At 35.7% G+C, this 21,578-nt stretch overlaps 1 protein-coding gene across 1 annotated transcript in view; it reads right to left on the reverse strand.

The window, feature by feature from the left end:
• Positions 1-2,859: 2,859 nt before the first annotated feature.
• Positions 2,860-21,578, reverse strand: part of LOC121431926 (carbohydrate sulfotransferase 15-like) — a 30,743-nt gene continuing 12,024 nt past the window's right edge. The window contains exons 7-9 of the mRNA XM_041629704.1: positions 6,289-6,442; positions 5,407-5,551; positions 2,860-4,183 (exon numbers count right to left, since the gene is read on the reverse strand). Of these exons, the coding sequence (XP_041485638.1) occupies positions 3,996-4,183; positions 5,407-5,551; positions 6,289-6,442 (487 nt within the window). The 3' untranslated portion in view covers positions 2,860-3,995. The remainder of the gene's footprint in view (positions 4,184-5,406; positions 5,552-6,288; positions 6,443-21,578) is intronic.

Genomic DNA, 21,578 nt, shown 5'->3' on the forward strand with positions numbered 1-21,578 from the left:
AACATCACCTTTTCCACCAAGGTTTCTTTAAAAAATAAATTTATTTGTAAGTAATGCAGGATTTGAGGCTTGTCTCGTGAAATTTTTGTAATACTAAATTTGCCCTGTTTAGAGTGAATTCCTAAAATTCGTTTTCGTATCTTAATTAATATACAGAGTCAACTTATAACTGACAAAAATACAATGGTTTAGGATCTGATTTGGCACCAGAAAATCGTCCCCAGATAATTATGCTTAAAGTTTTTCGTACTTAGAGACAGCTTTATAAAAGTTTACTCAGTATTATCATCATCAGCAGCAGCAGCATAATCATCATTATCAACTTATTTCAAGGTAGTTATCAAGACCAAAATTGCAAAAATAAACTAAAGTACAATTTGTATTAAATTCCTTTCACTTATAACATAAATGATATATGGTATGAGAATGAGAAGAATATTGGATGAAGAGAGAAAGAGAGAGGGGGGATGAGGGGGAGAAAGAAATTTGAAATTTATATGGCAAAGAGTCCAACCGACGTAAAGGTATAACACAATTAGAAACTTGCTAGACACACATGTACATACATACCCCGCCCATACCCTCATATACAAAAACAAATACACACCCTTTTCTACGCCCACACACACATTGTCACGCACCCACTTCATCACATTCACACACGAGTGCCAACCCTTCCCACACACACACACACACACCTCATATACATAATGGCAAAGTAATAAGCACTTTTTTAAACAAAATTTTCGGCACGTAGCCTTGCTCTTGTTTTTGCTAAATGAGACAAATGAAAATGGAACGAATAAAAATAAGTGTCTGCACAGAAACGAAAGCAACATGACAAAAACAGAACGGTAAACATGGTACACTTCAAAAACTGTGGTATTAAAGCTGACACCAATTGGTGTTGATAGAGAACCACACCCTGAGGTGTGAAAATAACACCCTAGAGATTGAACATAACACCAAAGAGTGTAAATGTAACAGCCACAGGTGTTGTAATAACACCTATAAGTGTAAAACTAACACCACCAATTTAACACCGGTGGAAAATAACTGGTGTGGTCCTCTATGTACACCGGTTAACACCACAGTTTTTGCTGTGTATATCCACACTGTTAATATGCTAAATTGTAAATGTGGATAATATCACACTGTGGGTACCTCGACCGCGTGTGTGTTTACAATATGGTCACACAGTGGACTATAAAATGCTACAATTTAGCAGGGTGTAGATGATAAATTCACACTGTGGATACTTCGATTGCGTTAGCGTTTAAAATATTCAACTTATATAATATATATAATATTCTGATATTCAACATTTAATATATCGCACCGTGGCAACCTCAATAGCGTGTGCGTTTACAGTGTGTTCGTGTATAGTGGAATTTGTGTAAAGGTGATTTCACATGGAGTTCCGCACTGTGGATTTTCAACAAACTGTGGAATGCTATGGACACACTAAGGAATAACAAACTGTGGAATATCGCGTTCTTTCCAGCAGGAATGACCAGTATGTTTTCTCTCATGTGGGGCAAGCCCTTGAAAGATTTTTATTTGAGTGAGGGTCAACTATATAAGTAAAGGGGATCTGGTGAAATTTGCCTCCTGGGGAGCGTTTCAACATTTTTGTCCGACAAGTTGTCAGACCTGACAACTTTCCCTGATTCTGATTGGATGAGAGGCACTATTACTATGGTAACTGTCGGATAAAACAGGACTTGTCGGATAAAATCCTTTCATGAAACGCTCCCCTGGAGAATGTGACAGGCCAACAAGGATATTTAAACTCCAGATCATTTGTCAACTTTTGCTTCTTCGAAAATGTCACAATAAAAAAAAATCTTTAAAAATAAGTCAGATTTTCTGGTAATTACTTTTGAAGCGATAAAGGGGCTCGCCCACCTCTCCCCCCGCGAACATCGAGTTTATGCCGTCATGTACGATGTATGATGTTATGTAGGGTGAGCTACCAGTGCTCAAGAGGGCGTCCAACAAGGCAGAATAATATTAAATGAAGCTCTTGAGCTCGAGCTATAGAACATCGACACTCTTTGGTTTAATAAAAACTGCATAAGATGCAGAGGATATAAATAGTTCGAAATAAATACAATCCCCTGAAAATACCCTGTATATACATCTACATATGATACTATTATTTACAAAATTGCATGGGTGCATCAATGATTGCAATGTACATGTACAGAGGTTGGTGAAAAGTTATTTTAACGTATTAAAATACTGGGCATATGGATATGTATGTACACTAGCAATAAAGTAGAAAGCGGCTGAAAAAGAAATAAAGAAGAAAAAAAGTAGAAGAAGAAAAAGAAAAAGAAGAAAGGGAAGGAGGAAGAGGAGGAGGAAGAGAAGAAAAAGAAGTATAGAAGAAAAAAGTTAGATAGAAAGAAAAAGAAAGAAAGAAAGAAAGAAAGAAAAAGAATAATTAGTAGCAGTAGAAAAAAATGCAATTGAAATTTTTGAATGGGGCAGATGCTCGTATAACGTCACAAGCAAAAAGAAATAAAATGACTTTCTTATTGTAAAAAAAAATAGTTGAATTACTCAATATTTTTTTTTCAACAGATTGCCTTTATTTTTTCAAGTATTTATGAATTTGGCAGTTTTAAGTAAACTTTACTTATTTTCTTTGCATCAATTTCACTCAGCAAAATTAAGGTATAATAACTTAATCAATTTAGTAAAACAATCCCTAAAATCTTTGAAAAAATCAAATAGGGAGTGGACTTTCGAATAACGAAAGTCCACTCCCCCATCGTCCCACTTTTACTTTAGTGGCATCATTTTCATCTTAGACATCTTTTATCTAAATACTAGACTTCGTGCATTTTCACTTACCTGTTACATGTATAGGTATTTACATTGATATCTATACGCGATCGTTTCATTCTTACAAATAAAACATTGAGAACAATATAATCATTTTCCGAAAACCTAAACAGACATCTAAAAATGTTCTGCTAAATGACTATTTAATGTTGCTCTCTCTTCGATTCAACAAAATAATAAAATAGTTAGCACACCCTTATCTGAAAAAAAATCAAACACAAGTAGATATGACAGTTATAAAAAAAACCCATTTACTTGCTCCAACATGTCTAATGAATATTCCTGCATTATTTAAATAAGGCGTTAATTGAAAAATATAAGTACATTCAACAAGAATTTATAAGTAATAATCATCTTTGCCTAATTGAGTTAGATTCACTCAATCAAAGCAAGCCAGCAATACGTGAATTTTCTTAAATGTATATTGAACCCAAATAAATCAAGTCAAGACGAGTTAAAAACTACTTTAAAAAATGAATCATAATTACAAATTATGAATTCTTCTTATATTCATTAAGTATTAACTACTGAGTCATATATTTTGTACAGTGTGGATTTATCTCAAATCAATATATTTAAAATAGATTTTCCGGTATCTTTACAACAAACTTTTCGACAAGATGAATTTCCCTTCTAAGTACATGAATGCGAATCAGTAAATGGAAACACATACTGACACGCTTTGGACCGGGGGGGGGGGGGGGGGGATCATTATGAGAACGCCTCATCGCCGTTTTCAATTTACCCCCATCAAGCCCAATTATATGGAGGTAGTGAAACGAAACATTACAAAAATTCAAATTCTAAGGGGAAAGGTAGTCAGAAAGGGGCAGCTGACGCCCCTCGAAAATCCACCCCGGTGGGATCAAGCCAGCGGAAGGTCCCCAAACTTTGAAAAAGATAATTATCTGACTATAATTATACATTAAAACGACAAATAGTGGACACTGCAGCTGGATTGATTGTTTCAGTTGGCAAGCTCAAATTTCAGTGTTGCAGGATACATCCGACAGAATTCGCGGACTCAGATCTACAAATCTCGTTAACGGACCTAAATTTGCCGATTCCGCCAATGGACAGAAATCACGTTCATTATTACCATGCTTACGGAATGCAAGGATATTTAGTATGATAATCCTCTATCATCGCTTCCACAAGTATCGATCATCGCCTAAGAGTTTACTGAGTTCTCGGTTTGACTCTGCGTAGAAATTCATTAGCAGCCGACGTGTTTGATCCATCATGGGTCCCACCATCTTTTTCTTGTCAGCACCTGAATTTGCCATTTTCCTAGCACAAATCTCTCGTACAGTTTCGTCCGGAAGACTATCTGCGAGGAGGGAAAACACACACTTACACTTCAAGAACTATGAAATTAAACACGATACGGTTCAGCAAAATTCATCTACGTCAAATCAAAGAATATGATCATCTGTTTCTGTGAGTGTCCCGGGCGTGAATCCGTGACGTCATTATATTTAGGGAGGATGAAACAATAGATCACCCCCTCAATATTAAAGGAGAAATATACTGATTATGAACTTCTGGGTTTCTTCATATGATCGAACTTCTCGGTGACAGTGTGGATAAATCGCATGATCACTAGCATTCGCAGTAGGTTTTGCACGGACGTGGAGCTGGATGTGGGAGAGCCAATCACGTCTGGTACCATCATACACGTCATCGAGTCAATTCAGAGACCGATGCGAGACAAATTTCGGAGAGGCATTTCAGCGATTTTTGTTTGTCGATTTCCACGTGATGTATTATTTTAGTTATTTACGAATGACCTTATGATAATCACCACCTTTCCATTGATATATCATAAGGCCATATGTTCTTAATTAATATATTTCTCCTTTGATTCTTATTGTTCGTGTGGTTGTTTTTCTTGTTATATAATATAGTTGTTGATCTTCTTGGAAGTTGCTTGTAAAATCATATATAAATTTACGAATGACAGTAATGTGAAACAAGTGCCACCAGTGTAACCAGCTGTTGTTGTATTTTAAAATACCATTCAAATGGGGGGGGGGGGGTGATGATCTAGCCCCCAAGGCCTCTACAGACAATATGGCGGACTGATTGGAGTGAAGACCCTTTTTTGGCATGTCGGGAAATCATCATCATCTTCATACTATAATATTGCATGAATTCATGTTTCGTATTTGAAAATATATGCCCATTCTGCTTTATAAATGTATTAATGAATTCAATTAGTATAAGTTCGGGATTGTCATTTTTTTCAAGCAATCTGCTTATGATGACAATCCTCATGCAAATTGTGAATATCATATGATTAATCTTTTTTTGTCTGGAATTATCTTTTTAGTACTCTTTATTTATGATTCATGCCAAAAATGCTAACATATTATGTTTATTATGTTATGAAAAATGTACTATACGAATGTTATGGATGCAGAAGAAAACAATACATCAAATCAAAATCAAACTAAAAAAAAACAGTGGGCAGCTGCTGGTGCCCCCCCCAAAGAAAAATAAATAAATAAATAAAAATCGATACTTGATCTGTTCTAAATAAGCCGCTCTTACCAAGTTCTACAAACTTTAATACTTCAGAAAATACTTTAGGGCAATCTTCTTTCCATTCATCAAGCCGATAAATAAGCAACTGTTCTCTGGGATATACCTTCAACCAATCTCGAATGAAAACACTATATAGTCCAACATGGAGGGTCTGCAGATAGAAGGGAAATTCAAACAAATGGGGAAGAAATTATCTTTTTAATATTCATTGATATGTTTCTTAAGGTTACATCGACATGGTAATTAAATGACTATACAATGATAAACCAATAAACAACTTTATCTAATCAAGATACAAGTAGTTTTAGTTTCAATAAGAATTTATTTTCATATTACCACGTGTCTATTTACTTGTTTAGGCAGAGCACAGGGATAGAGCAAATTGGAGAGCCCAAAACAACACACACTACGATGTGCTTTTTATAGATGTGTAGTATATTTCACTTTGGGGAGGGGTAGATTTAGAAATTTTTATTTTATTTATTTTCAGTTTTATCTAATCAGAGTGGCCTCATCAGTTAACAAACTGCTGTCCTTGAGAGATATCGATCTTAGATATCATATTAAACATACATTTCGCGTATTCAAAGAGTCAAACCAGGTTTCACACTGTAGAAGGAAAATCATATATTCAAGAATAAGTAAACAGAGATAGAGTTATGCGATCATTGATTCATCATTCTGTGTTTTTATACCAGTGGTATATATTTTCATTAATTTGTGCACCTAAGCAAAATTTTAAAGTTACATCTTGCATACGATTTTGAAAAAAAAATATCAAGCGCTTGGCTTGCAGGATGTCTCTCTTTCGAACAAAATCAAATCAAATTAAAAATGTATTAAATCTTATTTCATTACGCAATGACTCGAATACCAGAAATATCTCACCACAAAGTCGTTAATATTGCGACCATACGCACAAGCACGTGCACTATGATATCTCCGACAAGATTCATACTTTTCAATTTCCGAAAGCACGCCTTCATGAAATTGTTGAGCAGACCCATGTTTATAGTGGAAATGAAGATAATGTGAGTACAACCTGTGGGAGTAAAAAGAGGGAGAACCATACGATGATGACGATGGTGGGAATAGTACATGATGATGCAAGATGCAAGGCATCGGTAGGTTTTGTGGCCATATTAAGATAACTATAGAACTGTTAAACCCACGACGCGCAGCCGAGTGGGTTTGGACTAGTTTTCATAGATACCGCATGCTCACTAGTCCTACCCGTGCACGAAAAAAGTCTGTGTATAATTTGTTTTATATGGTGGAATTTATTAGGCGAAAATTTATTTTTTTACAGTCATGCATGCATGATACCCATTCTATAATAAATTTTAGATGTATTCTGATCTAAATGTGTTTATAATAGGCTTCTATTTGTCTACATTTGTGCGACAATCGGTTCCTTAAACCCTTATTTGATGAATAATTGACAATGCTGTCCTTATATGCTTGAAAAGTCAACAAAAGTGTTCATATAGTAAAGAATAAACTTCAAGTCACTCATGCGTGTTACATTAACGATGACATATTTCACACATTATGAATTTTGTGATGCAATGTCTTCATCTGACAACGAATTCGAGATCGTAAAACAGGTGGGTGACATTTCAAGACGAGTTAAGGTTAGTGTGACTAATGGGGCGTTGCAAGGAACGTGCGACCGATTGAAAATATATTTTGGGGCCCTAAATCAATCATGTCTTGCAATTAATCGCCAATTTGTGATTGATTTCTAATAGTATATTAGTTAATTAGTAAAGCTGATTAATTTTCAAGACAGGAATGATTTTGCAGTTTTTTCTAAAATAGATCAAATCGGAAGTGAAATCCATTACCTTTTTCAATGCCTTTTGAAGAACAGCGAAATAAATATTTTTAAACGCTACTACAGGATTAATCCAAATACATATAAAATAAATCAACTGTTAAATGCCAAGAAGAAGTCCATGCTTTCCAATTTAGCTACATTTTGTGCTTATGTTATATCTTATTTAAATCATTCAATTTTTAATGTTCTGATTTTTAAAATATATCCTTGTGTTTATGTTTTGTTATTTGTTATTTTTTTTTGAAAATGTAACCTTTTTTCAGGATGTGCCAGGTTTTAATTATTTCCACTTATATACAATATTTTCTTCTATTACTACATAATTTTATCATCAAAATGATTAATCATTATTATTTTTTGTCATTATTGTCATGACATTGTTTTTGATATTAATATCATATATCGATATAATCATCACCACTATGATTATTATTATAATCATGATCACTATTGCTATTTATTGCCATCATTATCATCAATAAAAAGTGTTCAATGCATATATGTTATGTTGTGACTTTTCGTTGTACTCGGATACCCCGAGAGGGTCTTGTGTTTCAATAGACTTTCAATCTTTCTTTCAAACACAGGAGTGTGCGTCCTCTCAGCGCGATTTGACCAGTACGGTGATGCCATTTATACTACACGCAAAAGAGAGTTTAAGTGCGAGTCTAATGGGGTGTTGCAAGAAACTTGCGATCAATTTTTTTTTTCAATTTACAAAAAAATCATGAAGCGAACATGTTTACAACAACTGTACATGCGTGCTATTATCTAATGATATGACAAAATTATGATGTTTTTGACTGAGAACCCTTTCAATTTCACAATAGCGTTTCAATACGCTCTTAAAAGAGCTAAAACACAACCGATTACCCTTACAACGTGTGGAAAAAATGAAATATTTAGCATAAAGAATATAACGGTTTACAGTAGAGTATTGAGCGTCAGGGCAGCCAAACAAAAATAAATTCTTATTCAAATACACGTTATTGTTCAAATAAGAGGTTTGGAAGTTTTGAATAAATTGTTGAGTTACAGGGCAGTCCCAAAACAGATGTGAAATACTTTCAACAGAGGAAGAACAAAATGTACATAAATTAGATTCAGACAAGCCAATATCGTAAAGATGTTTGTTCACCCCCATTATCCGATTGAAAAGTTTATATTGAAAGTAGCGGAGTTTTGTAGAAAGACAGCATTTAAAGGGAATCATATACAATCTGTTCCAATTATTAACCGGTTCATTTAAAATGGATGCCCATTTTGATTGTGAAGTGGGGGATTTTAAGATTTTATCAACAGAAATTCTATGGATAAACTTGCATACCTTAAAAACATTATTTAAATTATACTACAGTAGTATAAGGTTGTCTCCAGCGTCATGACGTAATGTTACGTAATTCTCATGAATATTAATGAGGGTCGTGAATACATAATGAGGGTGTCTTGGGCGTCATGACGTTACACGAGCCCTAGGCTCAACCCTAGCCGTAACCCTAACCGTAAGAGTACCAGCAACTGCAACCCTACCCGAAACCCTAATGTACCAGCAACCCTAGCCCTACCCCAAACCCTAATCTATCGATGTCACTGAGCGCCTTGAGCACCTAACATGTGGATATGTGCGCAATATAAATACCCTATATTATTATTATTGTACAATTTGTCATTTTAATGTCATATTTTTGTGTTAATCCCATGCCATCGTTTTTATTTTTATTCTCGTTACGTCATTTTGATAATTGTCGATCAGTCATTGTTCATTTTCTCCTTCTGTCATTCGGCCATTTCGTCGTTTTGTCATTTTCTTCCTTACGTCTTTGTTTCATTACTAAAAACAGTTTCCAAAAGATATGGTATCATTGAAAATAAAAAAGATATAAGAAAACAAACTAGATGGTCATCATGCGTATATACAATGATTGTTCATCTTCTACTCCCTCCTTATAATTATGTTCATACTTGTCAGATGATTCATAACAATTATTATAATGTTATAATATATTGGGAGAAATATATCTCCCACAAAGGGCCCACGATCGACATCCATGTCAACGATTCAAGGAAAATAATATTGCTGCCTCGTATTTTCACGCATTTTCATACACGCGAAGTCTTCATTAATTATGGTCATGACACCATTTCCTCATTATTACATTTTATCATTTAGTCATTTGGGCATTGTTTACTTAATTCAATTTTTATTCCGTCCTTCAATCCTCTCATCATTTTACCATTTTCACCATTTTTGTTTTTATTTTCTCATATCACCAGTCATCATTCGCAAGATCGTATTTCCTTCCACTCTATCTAGACATAGTTCAAAATTGAATTGCTACGTATATTATTTGTCTCTCTAGGATATCCAATTAAGTTTATTTATTATGGTAAAGCACCATGTGTAAAGCTAGCCAAATATAATGAAAAAAATATGAAACACATACAACGCACACACACTAAGAAACAGAAATCTTGGATAAACTTATTTTAATTTATGTTTATTACACAGAACACAGGGTAATCACATATAGCATGGTATTTTTAGAGGGTATTAGACTCGTATCAGTTAATTTAATGAATATGCATTATTTATTTCCTCCCTATAAGAACGGACTCGATACATATAGATTCCGTACTAATTCAATCAATGCAGTATTTTAGTAATGAATTTCTTCGGTTTCTTCCATCTCATCATCATCATTATCACCATCATCCTCTTCAGCTTGATATTGGAATAATCCATCGAACTTGAACATGAACATGAACATCGAACTCGTGTCGTTTCGTCATATTTCGATGTCATTGTTTTCCCATCTTCTCCTTTCATAATTTTGTCACACTCTCATTTTTCTTTCCGTAATTTCGCAATCACATATTGTAATTTATTCGTTTTGCCAATCGGAATTCTGGTTGTTCTCGTCATTTTGATAATCCTGTCGTTCAAATCGGTGTCAACGGCGTTCAGTAATTGCCGCTCCTTGCGCCGGGGCAACGGCGTTATGCACTTCCGTATTACAACGTTGTAACGTTACTTGCATGCGACATCATGGGCAAATTTGCAAACACTACAAAAAGTACAGATTCAGCCATTTCTTTTCATTTTGCGAGTTAGGAGCCATCAAGTCAACAGGATGAATAACCTCGATATATCAAAACGATACGGCTGTTCACTGTGTCATAGAACGTATAGTCGTAAATATGACATGAAAAGGCATCAACAAAATGCACACCCTGAAATGGAAAATGCTCATGATTATGCTGAAAATGAATACGAGGATGAAGATTCCAACAAGTGGAATGCCCTGGCCGTCTCACCTGCATCACGCGGTTCAATATAGCAGCAGTGCTGACTTTGAATACTACTCTAACTCGCACAAGATGTTCAGTGATACATGGTTACTCTTATGTCCACTTTTTATGAACTAGACCAATAAACTTACAGAGATATGATGGTTATTCAACAAAAAACCCCAACATCGCCAAAGTTCATTGACCTTACATGACCTTTGACCTTGATCATGTGACCTGAAACTCGCACAGGATGTTCAGTGATACTTGATTACTCTTATGTACAAGTTTCATGAATCAGATCCATAAACTTTCAAAGTTATGATGGTAATTCAACAGATACACCCAATTCGGCCAAAGTTCATTGACCTTTGACCTTGGTCATGTGACCTGAAACGCGCACAGGATGTTCAGAGATACCTGATTACTCTAATGTCCAAGTTTAATGTACTAGACCAATAAACTTTCAAAGTTATGATGGTAATTCAACAGATACCCCGATTCGGCCAAAGTTCATTGACCCTAAATGACCTTTGACCTTAATCATGAGACCTGAAACTTGCACAAAATGTTCAGTGATGCTTGATTACTATTATGTCCAAGTTTCATGAATCAGATCCATAAACTTTCAAAGTTATGATGGGAATTCAACAGATATCCCCAATTCGGCCAAAGTTCATTGACCCTGAATGACCTTTGACCCTGGTCATGTGACGTGAAACTCGTGCAGGATGTTCAGTGATACTTGATTAACCTTATGTCCAAGTTACATGAACTAGGTCCATATATTTTCTAAGTTATGATGACATTTCAAAAACTTAACCTCAGGTTAAGATTTCGATTTTGATCCCTCCAACATGGTCTAAGTTCATTGACCCTAAATGACCTTTGACCTTGGTCATGTGACATGAAACTCTAATAGGATGTTTAGTAATACTTGATTAACCTTATGGCCAGGTTTTATTAACTAGGTTCATATACTTTCTAAGTTATGATGTCATTTCAAAAACTTAACCTCAGGTTAAGATTTGATGTTGACGGCGCCTATAGTCTCACTCTGCTTCGCAGGTGAGACAAAAACGAGGACATATAACAGTCATAGTGATGACGAGGGAGTAGAAACGAGTCATTCACAAAGAGATGACCATACAGAGGACGATGAATCTTCTAACTCAGAGACACCTGACATGGACGACCCAGCAGACAACCTAGCTTATCAAGAATGGTACGCAGAGGCGATGGCAGCTACCGAGCAATTGAGGAATGAAAAGTACGACAAATACATCTCCAATGGAATGAGTGATGAAGAAGCCAAAGAAAAGGCTCATGTGAAAGTTCTTTGGGCCGTCAAACGGATCTTTTTCGACCGCTACTCTAATTTTTTGAGACAAAGTTTGTACCTCGAAGAGGACGACACGAATCAGGAAATAATTTCTGATCTCTCGGAAAGAGTAGAAAGTGGCATGAACGTTCGGAAAGCAGTACAACGAGTCTTAGCAAGACAAGGAACCAAGTTCGATGGATTATTCCAATATCAAGCTGAAGAGGATGATGGTGATAATGATGATGATGAGATGGAAGAAACCGAAGAAATTCATTACTAAAATACTGCATTGATTGAATTAGTACGGAATCTATATATATCGAGTCCGTTCTTATAGGGAGGAAAGTAATAATGCACATGCATTAAATTAACTGATACGAGTCTAATACCCTCTAAAAATACCATTCTATATGTGATTACCCTGTGTTCTGTGTAATAAACATAAATTAAAATAAGTTTATCCAAGATTTCTGTTTCTTAGTGTGTGTGCGTTGTATGTGTTTCATATTTTTTTTCATTATATTTGGCCAGCTTTACACATGGTGCTTTACCATAATAAATAAACTTAATTGGATATCCTAGAGAGACAAATAATATACGTAGCAATTCAATTTTGAACTATGTCTAGATAGAGTGGAAGGAAATACGATCTTGCGAATGATGACTGGTGATATGAGAAAATGAAAACAAAAATGGTGAAAATGGTAAAATGATGAGAGGATTGAAGGACGGAATAAAAATTGAATTAAGTAAACAATGCCCAAATGACTAAATGATAAAATGTAATAATGAGGAAATGGTGTCATGACCATAATTAATGAAGACTTCGCGTGTATGAAAATGCGTGAAAATACGAGGCAGCAATATTATTTTCCTTGAATCGTTGACATGGATGTCGATCGTGGGCCCTTTGTGGGAGATATATTTCTCCCAATATATTATAACATTATAATAATTGTTATGAATCATCTGACAAGTATGAACATAATTATAAGGAGGGAGTAGAAGATGAACAATCATTGTATATACGCATGATGACCATCTAGTTTGTTTTCTTATATCTTTTTTATTTTCAATGATACCATATCTTTTGGAAACTGTTTTTAGTAATGAAACAAAGACGTAAGGAAGAAAATGACAAAACGACGAAATGGCCGAATGACAGAAGGAGAAAATGAACAACTGACTGATCGACAATTATCAAAATGACGTAACGAGAATAAAAATAAAAACGATGGCATGGGATTAACACAAAAATATGACATTAAAATGACAAATTGTACAATAATAATAATGTAGGGTATTTATATTGCGCACATATCCACATGTTAGGTGCTCAAGGCGCTCCTATATTACCCGGCTAAGGCTAGGCGTTCATAGCGCACACAGCGTTTTAAGGAATTACTTCCTACCGGTACCCATTTACCTCACCTGGGTTGAGTGCAGCCCATTGTGGATCAGTTTCTTGCTGAAGGAAATTACGCCATGGCTGGGATTCGAACCCACGACCCTCTGTTTCAAAGTCCGAAGACTAATCCACTGGGTCACAACGCTCCACAATGATAAATAGACAAATTAAACAAAGTAAAACAAAATGATGCATATGTTTCTTGATTTTCAATGAAACAATTTCTTTAGGAAACTGCTAAAAACGGAACAACAGCGTATAATGGAACGAAGAAAATGATAAATCGGCGAAATGCCCGAATGGCTGAATGAGAAACAAATTATTGACCAATCGACGAATGCTAGAATAATTACCGAATGGCCGAATGACAGAATTATCAACATGACAAAACGAGAGAAAAAATAAACGATGGTATGAAAATGACGAATTGTACAATAATGAAAAGACAGATACTTATCCCCATGCTCCTCCCTGTCTGGGATAGAATGACGAAATGGCAGCACGAGAAAATGAATAACTGACCGATTGACAAATGGCAGAATAGCAAATAATGACGAAATGACAGAATTATCAAAATGATGAAAATAACCAAATGACGAAACTGTCGCCTTTTAATTATCGTTTTTCCTCATCATGTTACCCCTGTTCCAATCCAACGATGTCATTATCGATGTCGTCCATGTCATTGCCTGACGTCAGTGACATCGATAGATTAGGGTTTGGGGTAGGGCTAGGGTTGCTGGTACATTAGGGTTTCGGGTAGGGTTGCAGTTGCTGGTACTCTTACGGTTAGGGTTACGGCTACTAAAAACAGTTTCCAAAAGATATGGTATCATTGAAAATGAAAAAAGATATAAGAAAACAAACTAGATGGTCATCATGCGTATATACAATGATTGTTCATCTTCTACTCCCTCCTTATAATTATGTTCATACTTGTCAGATGATTCATAACAATTATTATAATGTTATAATATATTGGGAGAAATATATCTCCCACAAAGGGCCCACGATCGACATCCATGTCAACGATTCAAGGAAAATAATATTGCTGCCTCGTATTTTCACGCATTTTCATACACGCGAAGTCTTCATTAATTATGGTCATGACACCATTTCCTCATTATTACATTTTATCATTTAGTCATTTGGGCATTGTTTATTTAATTCAATTTTTATTCCGTCCTTCAATCCTCTCATCATTTTACCATTTTCACCATTTTTGTTTTCATTTTCTCATATCACCAGTCATCATTCGCAAGATCGTATTTCCTTCCACTCTATCTAGACATAGTTCAAAATTGAATTGCTACGTATATTATTTGTCTCTCTAGGATATCCAATTAAGTTTATTTATTATGGTAAAGCACCATGTGTAAAGCTGGCCAAATATAATGAAAAAAAATATGAAACACATACAACGCACACACACTAAGAAACAGAAATCTTGGATAAACTTATTTTAATTTATGTTTATTACACAGAACACAGGGTAATCACATATAGAATGGTATTTTTAGAGGGTATTAGACTCGTATCAGTTAATTTAATGCATGTGCATTATTACTTTCCTCCCTATAAGAACGGACTCGATATATATAGATTCCGTACTAATTCAATCAATGCAGTATTTTAGTAATGAATTTCTTCGGTTTCTTCCATCTCATCATCATCATTATCACCATCATCCTCTTCAGCTTGATATTGGAATAATCCATCGAACTTGGTTCCTTGTCTTGCTAAGACTCGTTGTACTGCTTTCCGAACGTTCATGCCACTTTCTACTCTTTCCGAGAGATCAGAAATTATTTCCTGATTCGTGTCGTCCTCTTCGAGGTACAAACTTTGTCTCAAAAAATTAGAGTAGCGGTCGAAAAAGATCCGTTTGACGGCCCAAAGAACTTTCACATGAGCCTTTTCTTTGGCTTCTTCATCACTCATTCCATTGGAGATGTATTTGTCGTACTTTTCATTCCTCAATTGCTCGGTAGCTGCCATCGCCTCTGCGTACCATTCTTGATAAGCTAGGTTGTCTGCTGGGTCGTCCATGTCAGGTGTCTCTGAGTTAGAAGATTCATCGTCCTCTGTATGGTCATCTCTTTGTGAATGACTCGTTTCTACTCCCTCGTCATCACTATGACTGTTATATGTCCTCGTTTTTGTCTCACCTGCGAAGCAGAGTGAGACTATAGGCGCCGCTTTTCTGACGGCGGCGGCGTCAACATCAAATCTTAACCTGAGGTTAAGTTTTTGAAATGACATCATAACTTAGAAAGTATATGAACCTAGTTAATAAAACCTGGCCATAAGGTTAATCAAGTATTACTAAACATCCTATTAGAGTTTCATGTCACATGACCAAGGTCAAAGGTCATTTAGGGTCAATGAACTTAGACCATGTTGGAGGGATCAAAATCGAAATCTTAACCTGAGGTTAAGTTTTTGAAATGTCATCATAACTTAGAAAATATATGAACTAGTCTGGTCAGTTAGCGGAATTATGTGGACACGGTGGACAAAAGCGTGATTTTTTCTCCAGACCTTTGTTTATGTATAAGAATTAAGAATGGGGTATGCTCCAAAAAATCTGGCTGCAGGAACAGTGAAAAAATGGGTGAAAATGTCAGAATTTAGGAGTTCAGATTTGTGTGGTATATAGACTAGCGCTTGTGCAAAACTCAATAGCAGTGCATTATTTTGCATTGGATTAGTTCTTGAATTCAGACCCTTTTTGAACAGATCTTCTGTTTGTCCTCGCATCTCAATCTGAATGAAGATGCTAACCAAGCCGAAGGGTGACGGTGGAGGGGGTTGAATGTTGGTGTGTGTGTACATATTTTGGTCTTGGGGTAAAGGTGTGCAAGACACATTTTTTGCATGTGTTGGAAATTGTGTTGCCATGGTAACAGTGTATTATTGCAAAAATAAGGTAAAAATCTTGCAGTTAGAACCACTTCCTCTGTTTTTAACCGATTCTCATGAAATTTGGCACACACATTGGTCTTGAGGTGAAGATGTCTAAGACACACTTTTGTGTGTCTTTCAGAAATCTTGTTGCCATGGTAACAACATATTATATGGTGAAAATTGGGAAAAAATCTTACAATTCAAACTGCTTCATCAGTTTTCAATCAATTCTAATGAAATTTGGCACACACATTGGTATTGAAGTAAAGATGTACTAGGCACTTTTTGTGTGTGTTTCAGAAACTGTGTTGTCATGGTAACAAATTAGCATATGGCAAAATTTAGGTAAAAAACTTGCAATTTGAACTACTTCATCAGTTTTGAACCAATTCTCGTGAAAATTTGGCTCACACATTTGCCTTGGGGTAAAGATGTGCAAGAACCTTTTTTTTTTGCATTTGTCAGAGAGTGCATTACCAGGGTAGCCACATATGATAGCCAGAAATGTAGGAAAACTTATTGTGGATCAAACTCCTTCCCCTGTTTTTAGTCAGTGCTCATAAAAATTGGAAGAAATATTCATCTTACAATGTAGGGTAAAGATTCATACTAAATTCTAAATGTCTTCTCTGTATTAAAATGTGGGGGTATTAATCACCTTCATTAATATTTCTGGGTTTGGGGAAGGGGCAGGATTAGTCCTTTAAATCTGACATCAAAGAAGGTTAAAGGCAGTGGCCATTAGAAACATAAAAATGATAAACACTCTTAAAAAAACGCATCCCCTTAAGGGCATATAGGCTGGAGGTACACTGGGTGAATATGAAACCTTCCGCTGACCGGAAGCAGAGGAGTTCCAACACTGGCAAGCAAAACAAAATGTGTACCCCTTCTACTTTCAACAGCTGATTTTCCAAACCTTAGTTCCACCTCCCCAAGATGTGCACCCCTCCCCATACCACTTTTAGTTCTACTTCCCCATGCTCAAACCAGTCTACACCTTTGTCCCTCAGGGGTCAATGCATTTTTAAAGCTAGACATTACTCTTTTTTTTGGGGGGGTGGGGTCTTTAGAAAATGACCTCATTAAAATTACAGTTAAAGGATTATGACTAGGAACTTAACACTCCCCCCCCCCGAAAAAATAGGGGATGATAATACTTTTTAGCAGAAAATCACCCCCCCCCCTTCAAAGGTAAGAAGAGTCCTTTGCAGTTCAGACCATTCATTTGAAGCTTAATGCATTCTGATTTGATAAAAAAATTGTTTACAGTACCCAATTAACCATTGTTTATTTATATTCTCCTACTCAGTCTTTTATTCATATTCATATTCCGTTCCTACTCTTTCTTTTTAACTTTCACATCACTCTTGATTTTGAGCTTCACCATGCCATCTCCTTCTGTTTCCTGTCTCTCTCTAAGTATATTTTTTTCTGACATATTTTAAAGTGTACCTTTAATCATGCAACTAATTATTATAGAAATATAAATATATAAAAAAATATCTGCACTTGTTTTAGAAATTCACTTGCAAATCCATGACTCAGTAACATACCATATCAAAAATATACCTATGTGCACAATAGATTTTAGCCTTACATTTTCTTTCATTTTTTCAGTATATTTCTGTGACAGCCCCTGCTTCATGCTTCAAATAAAACATTGATTAATTGGACACCGGAAACTTTTTTTTTTCAAAGCAGAATGTTTGAGGCTTTAAATTAATATGCTGAAGTGTAAAGGATTTCTCTTTTTTTTTTTGGGGGGGGGGGGTTAAGTTCCTAGTCGTTATAATTTCATTTTAATCTTTATGTGGCAATTTTCTAAAGCCCCCCCCCCCCCAAATAAAAAATGTAAGGGGTGTTATTTTAAGAGTGTTTAAGTTCCTCATGGTCATGGCCTTTAACCTTCTATATTTTTATGTTGTCAGTTTTTAAGGACCTTCTCCACCCCCCCCCCCCCCCACAAAAAAAGCCTATAAATATTATTGAAGGTGATTAATACCCTGCGCTATTATATGACAATATAAAGGGGAATCAAACCCAAATAAACACATGTTTTTAGAGGAAAATGAAAAATCAGACAAGTTTATAGGTCAAAGTTTGAACAATATCGGACAAACCATAACAAAGTTGTGAACATATTAAAGTTATAAACATTGGTAATCACTATACCCATGAAGACTTCAAATTGACCGCATATGTGATGTCACAGTGATTTAAGAAGGCAAGGACCACTCTTCCATGTACTGGAATAATTAATTAGCTAAAATTTCTTTTTTCAAAAGTTTTACTTCAAATTATATCTTTCTTTCATGAGGACACAAAACATACTACCAGGTTTATATTACGGCCCCAATGGAATAGGGATTTAGGAGAAAACCAAAAATCCTGATAACTACTAGTCTTATGGGAAAGTTGTCCTTGCGGCCCCACCCCTTGTCATAATTTACTTACCCAGTTGCCAATTTGAATTCTACATACTAGTAGCCTTAGGGATCTTAATTTTAAAGCAGCCATAACTTTATTTTGCTTGTCCGATTTCTTTAAAACTTTCACCATTCTTATTTTTCTCCTTTTCCATGCACAAAACATTATGACCAAGTCTTGATTCCCTTTTAATACTGAATATGAATCTTTACCCAAAATGAATATTTGTGTCAACTTTTATGAGCACAGGCTCAAAACTGAGAAGTAGACTGATCCACAGTGAGTTTTCCCCCATATTTCTGGCTAAATGTGGTTACCAAGGCAATGCACTCTCTGACAAAAGGTTCTTGCACATCTTTACCTCAAGGCCAATGTGTGAGCCATAATTATTTCATGAGAATTGGTTCAAAACAACAAAAAACTGATGAAGTAGTTCAAATTGCAAGGTTTTTACCTAAATTTTGCCATATAATATGTTGTTCCCATGGCAACACAATTTTGGAAACACACACAAAAAGTGCCTTGTACATCTTTACTTCAATACCAATGTGTGTGCCAAATTTCATGAAAATTGATTGAAAACTGATGAAACAGTTTGAATTGTAAGGTTTTTTCCCCAATTTTCACCAGATATGTTGTTACCATGGCAACAAGATTTCTGAAAGACACACAAAAGTATGTCTTAGACATCTTCACCTCAAGACCAATGTGTGTGCCAAATTTCATGAGAATCGGTTAAAAACAGAGGAAGTGGTTCTAACTGCAAGATTTTTACCTTATTTTTGCAATAATACACTGTTACCATGGCAACACAATTTCCAACACATGCAAAAAATGCGTCTTGCACACCTTTACCCCAAGACCAAAATATGTACACACACACCAACATTCAACCCCCTCCACCGTCACCCTTCGGCTTGGTTAGCATCTTCATTCAGATTGAGATGCGAGGACAAACAGAAGATCTGTTCAAAAAGGGTCTGAATTCAAGAACTAATCCAATGCAAAATAATGCACTGTTATTGAGTTTTGCACTAGCGCTAGTCTATATATCAGACAAATCTGAACTCCTAAATTCTGACATTTTCACCCATTTTTTCACTGTTCCTGCAGCCAGATTTTTTGGAGCATACCCCATTCTTAATTCTTATACATAAACAAAGGTCTGGAGAAAAAATCATGCTTTTGTCCACCGTGTCCACAAGTAGGGCATTTTTGACGCTAACAGACCAGACTAAACCTAGTTCATGTAACTTGGACATAAGGTTAATCAAGTATCACTGAACATCCTGCACGAGTTTCACGTCACATGACCAAGGTCAAAGGTCATTTAGGGTCAATGAACTTTGGCCGAATTGGGGATATCTGTTGAATTCCCATCATAACTTTGAAAGTTTATGGATCTGATTCATGAAACTTGGACATAATAGTAATCAAGCATCACTGAACATTTTGTGCAAGTTTCAGGTCTCATGATTAAGGTCAAAGGTCATTTAGGGTCAATGAACTTTGGCCGAATCGGGGTATCTGTTGAATTACCATCATAACTTTGAAAGTTTATTGATCTAGTACATTAGACTTGGACATTAGAGTAATCAGGTATCTCTGAATATCCTGTGCGCGTTTCAGGTCACATGACCAAGGTCAAAGGTCAATGAACTTTGGCCGAATTGGGTGTATCTGTTGAATTACCATCATAACTTTGAAAGTTTATGGATCTGATTCATGAAACTTGTACATAAGAGTAATCAAGTATCACTGAACATCCTGTGCGAGTTTCAGGTCACATGATCAAGGTCAAAGGTCATGTAAGGTCAATGAACTTTGGCGATGTTGGGTTTTTTTGTTGAATAACCATCATATCTCTGTAAGTTTATTGGTCTAGTTCATAAAAAGTGGACATAAGAGTAACCATGTATCACTGAACATCTTGTGCGAGTTAGAGTAGTATTCAAAGTCAGCACTGCTGCTATATTGAACCGCGTGATGCAGGTGAGACGGCCAGGGCATTCCACTTGTTGGAATCTTCATCCTCGTATTCATTTTCAGCATAATCATGAGCATTTTCCATTTCAGGGTGTGCATTTTGTTGATGCCTTTTCATGTCATATTTACGACTATACGTTCTATGACACAGTGAACAGCCGTATCGTTTTGATATATCGAGGTTATTCATCCTGTTGACTTGATGGCTCCTAACTCGCAAAATGAAAAGAAATGGCTGAATCTGTACTTTTTGTAGTGTTTGCAAATTTGCCCATGATGTCGCATGCAAGTAACGTTACAACGTTGTAATACGGAAGTGCATAACGCCGTTGCCGGCGCAAGGAGCGGCAATTACTGAACGCCGTTGACACCGATTTGAACGACAGGATTATCAAAATGACGAGAACAACCAGAATTCCGATTGGCAAAACGAATAAATTACAATATGTGATTGCGAAATTACGGAAAGAAAAATGAGAGTGTGACAAAATTATGAAAGGAGAAGATGGGAAAACAATGACATCGAAATATGACGAAACGACACGAGTTCGATGTTCATGTTCATGTTCAAGTTCGATGGATTATTCCAATATCAAGCTGAAGAGGATGATGGTGATAATGATGATGATGAGATGGAAGAAACCGAAGAAATTCATTACTAAAATACTGCATTGATTGAATTAGTACGGAATCTATATGTATCGAGTCCGTTCTTATAGGGAGGAAATAAATAATGCATATTCATTAAATTAACTGATACGAGTCTAATACCCTCTAAAAATACCATGCTATATGTGATTACCCTGTGTTCTGTGTAATAAACATAAATTAAAATAAGTTTATCCAAGATTTCTGTTTCTTAGTGTGTGTGCGTTGTATGTGTTTCATATTTTTTTCATTATATTTGGCTAGCTTTACACATGGTGCTTTACCATAATAAATAAACTTAATTGGATATCCTAGAGAGACAAATAATATACGTAGCAATTCAATTT

Source organism: Lytechinus variegatus, chromosome 18 (genome assembly GCF_018143015.1).
Source record: "Lytechinus variegatus isolate NC3 chromosome 18, Lvar_3.0, whole genome shotgun sequence".
NCBI classification, from domain to species: Eukaryota; Metazoa; Echinodermata; class Echinoidea; order Temnopleuroida; family Toxopneustidae; genus Lytechinus; species Lytechinus variegatus.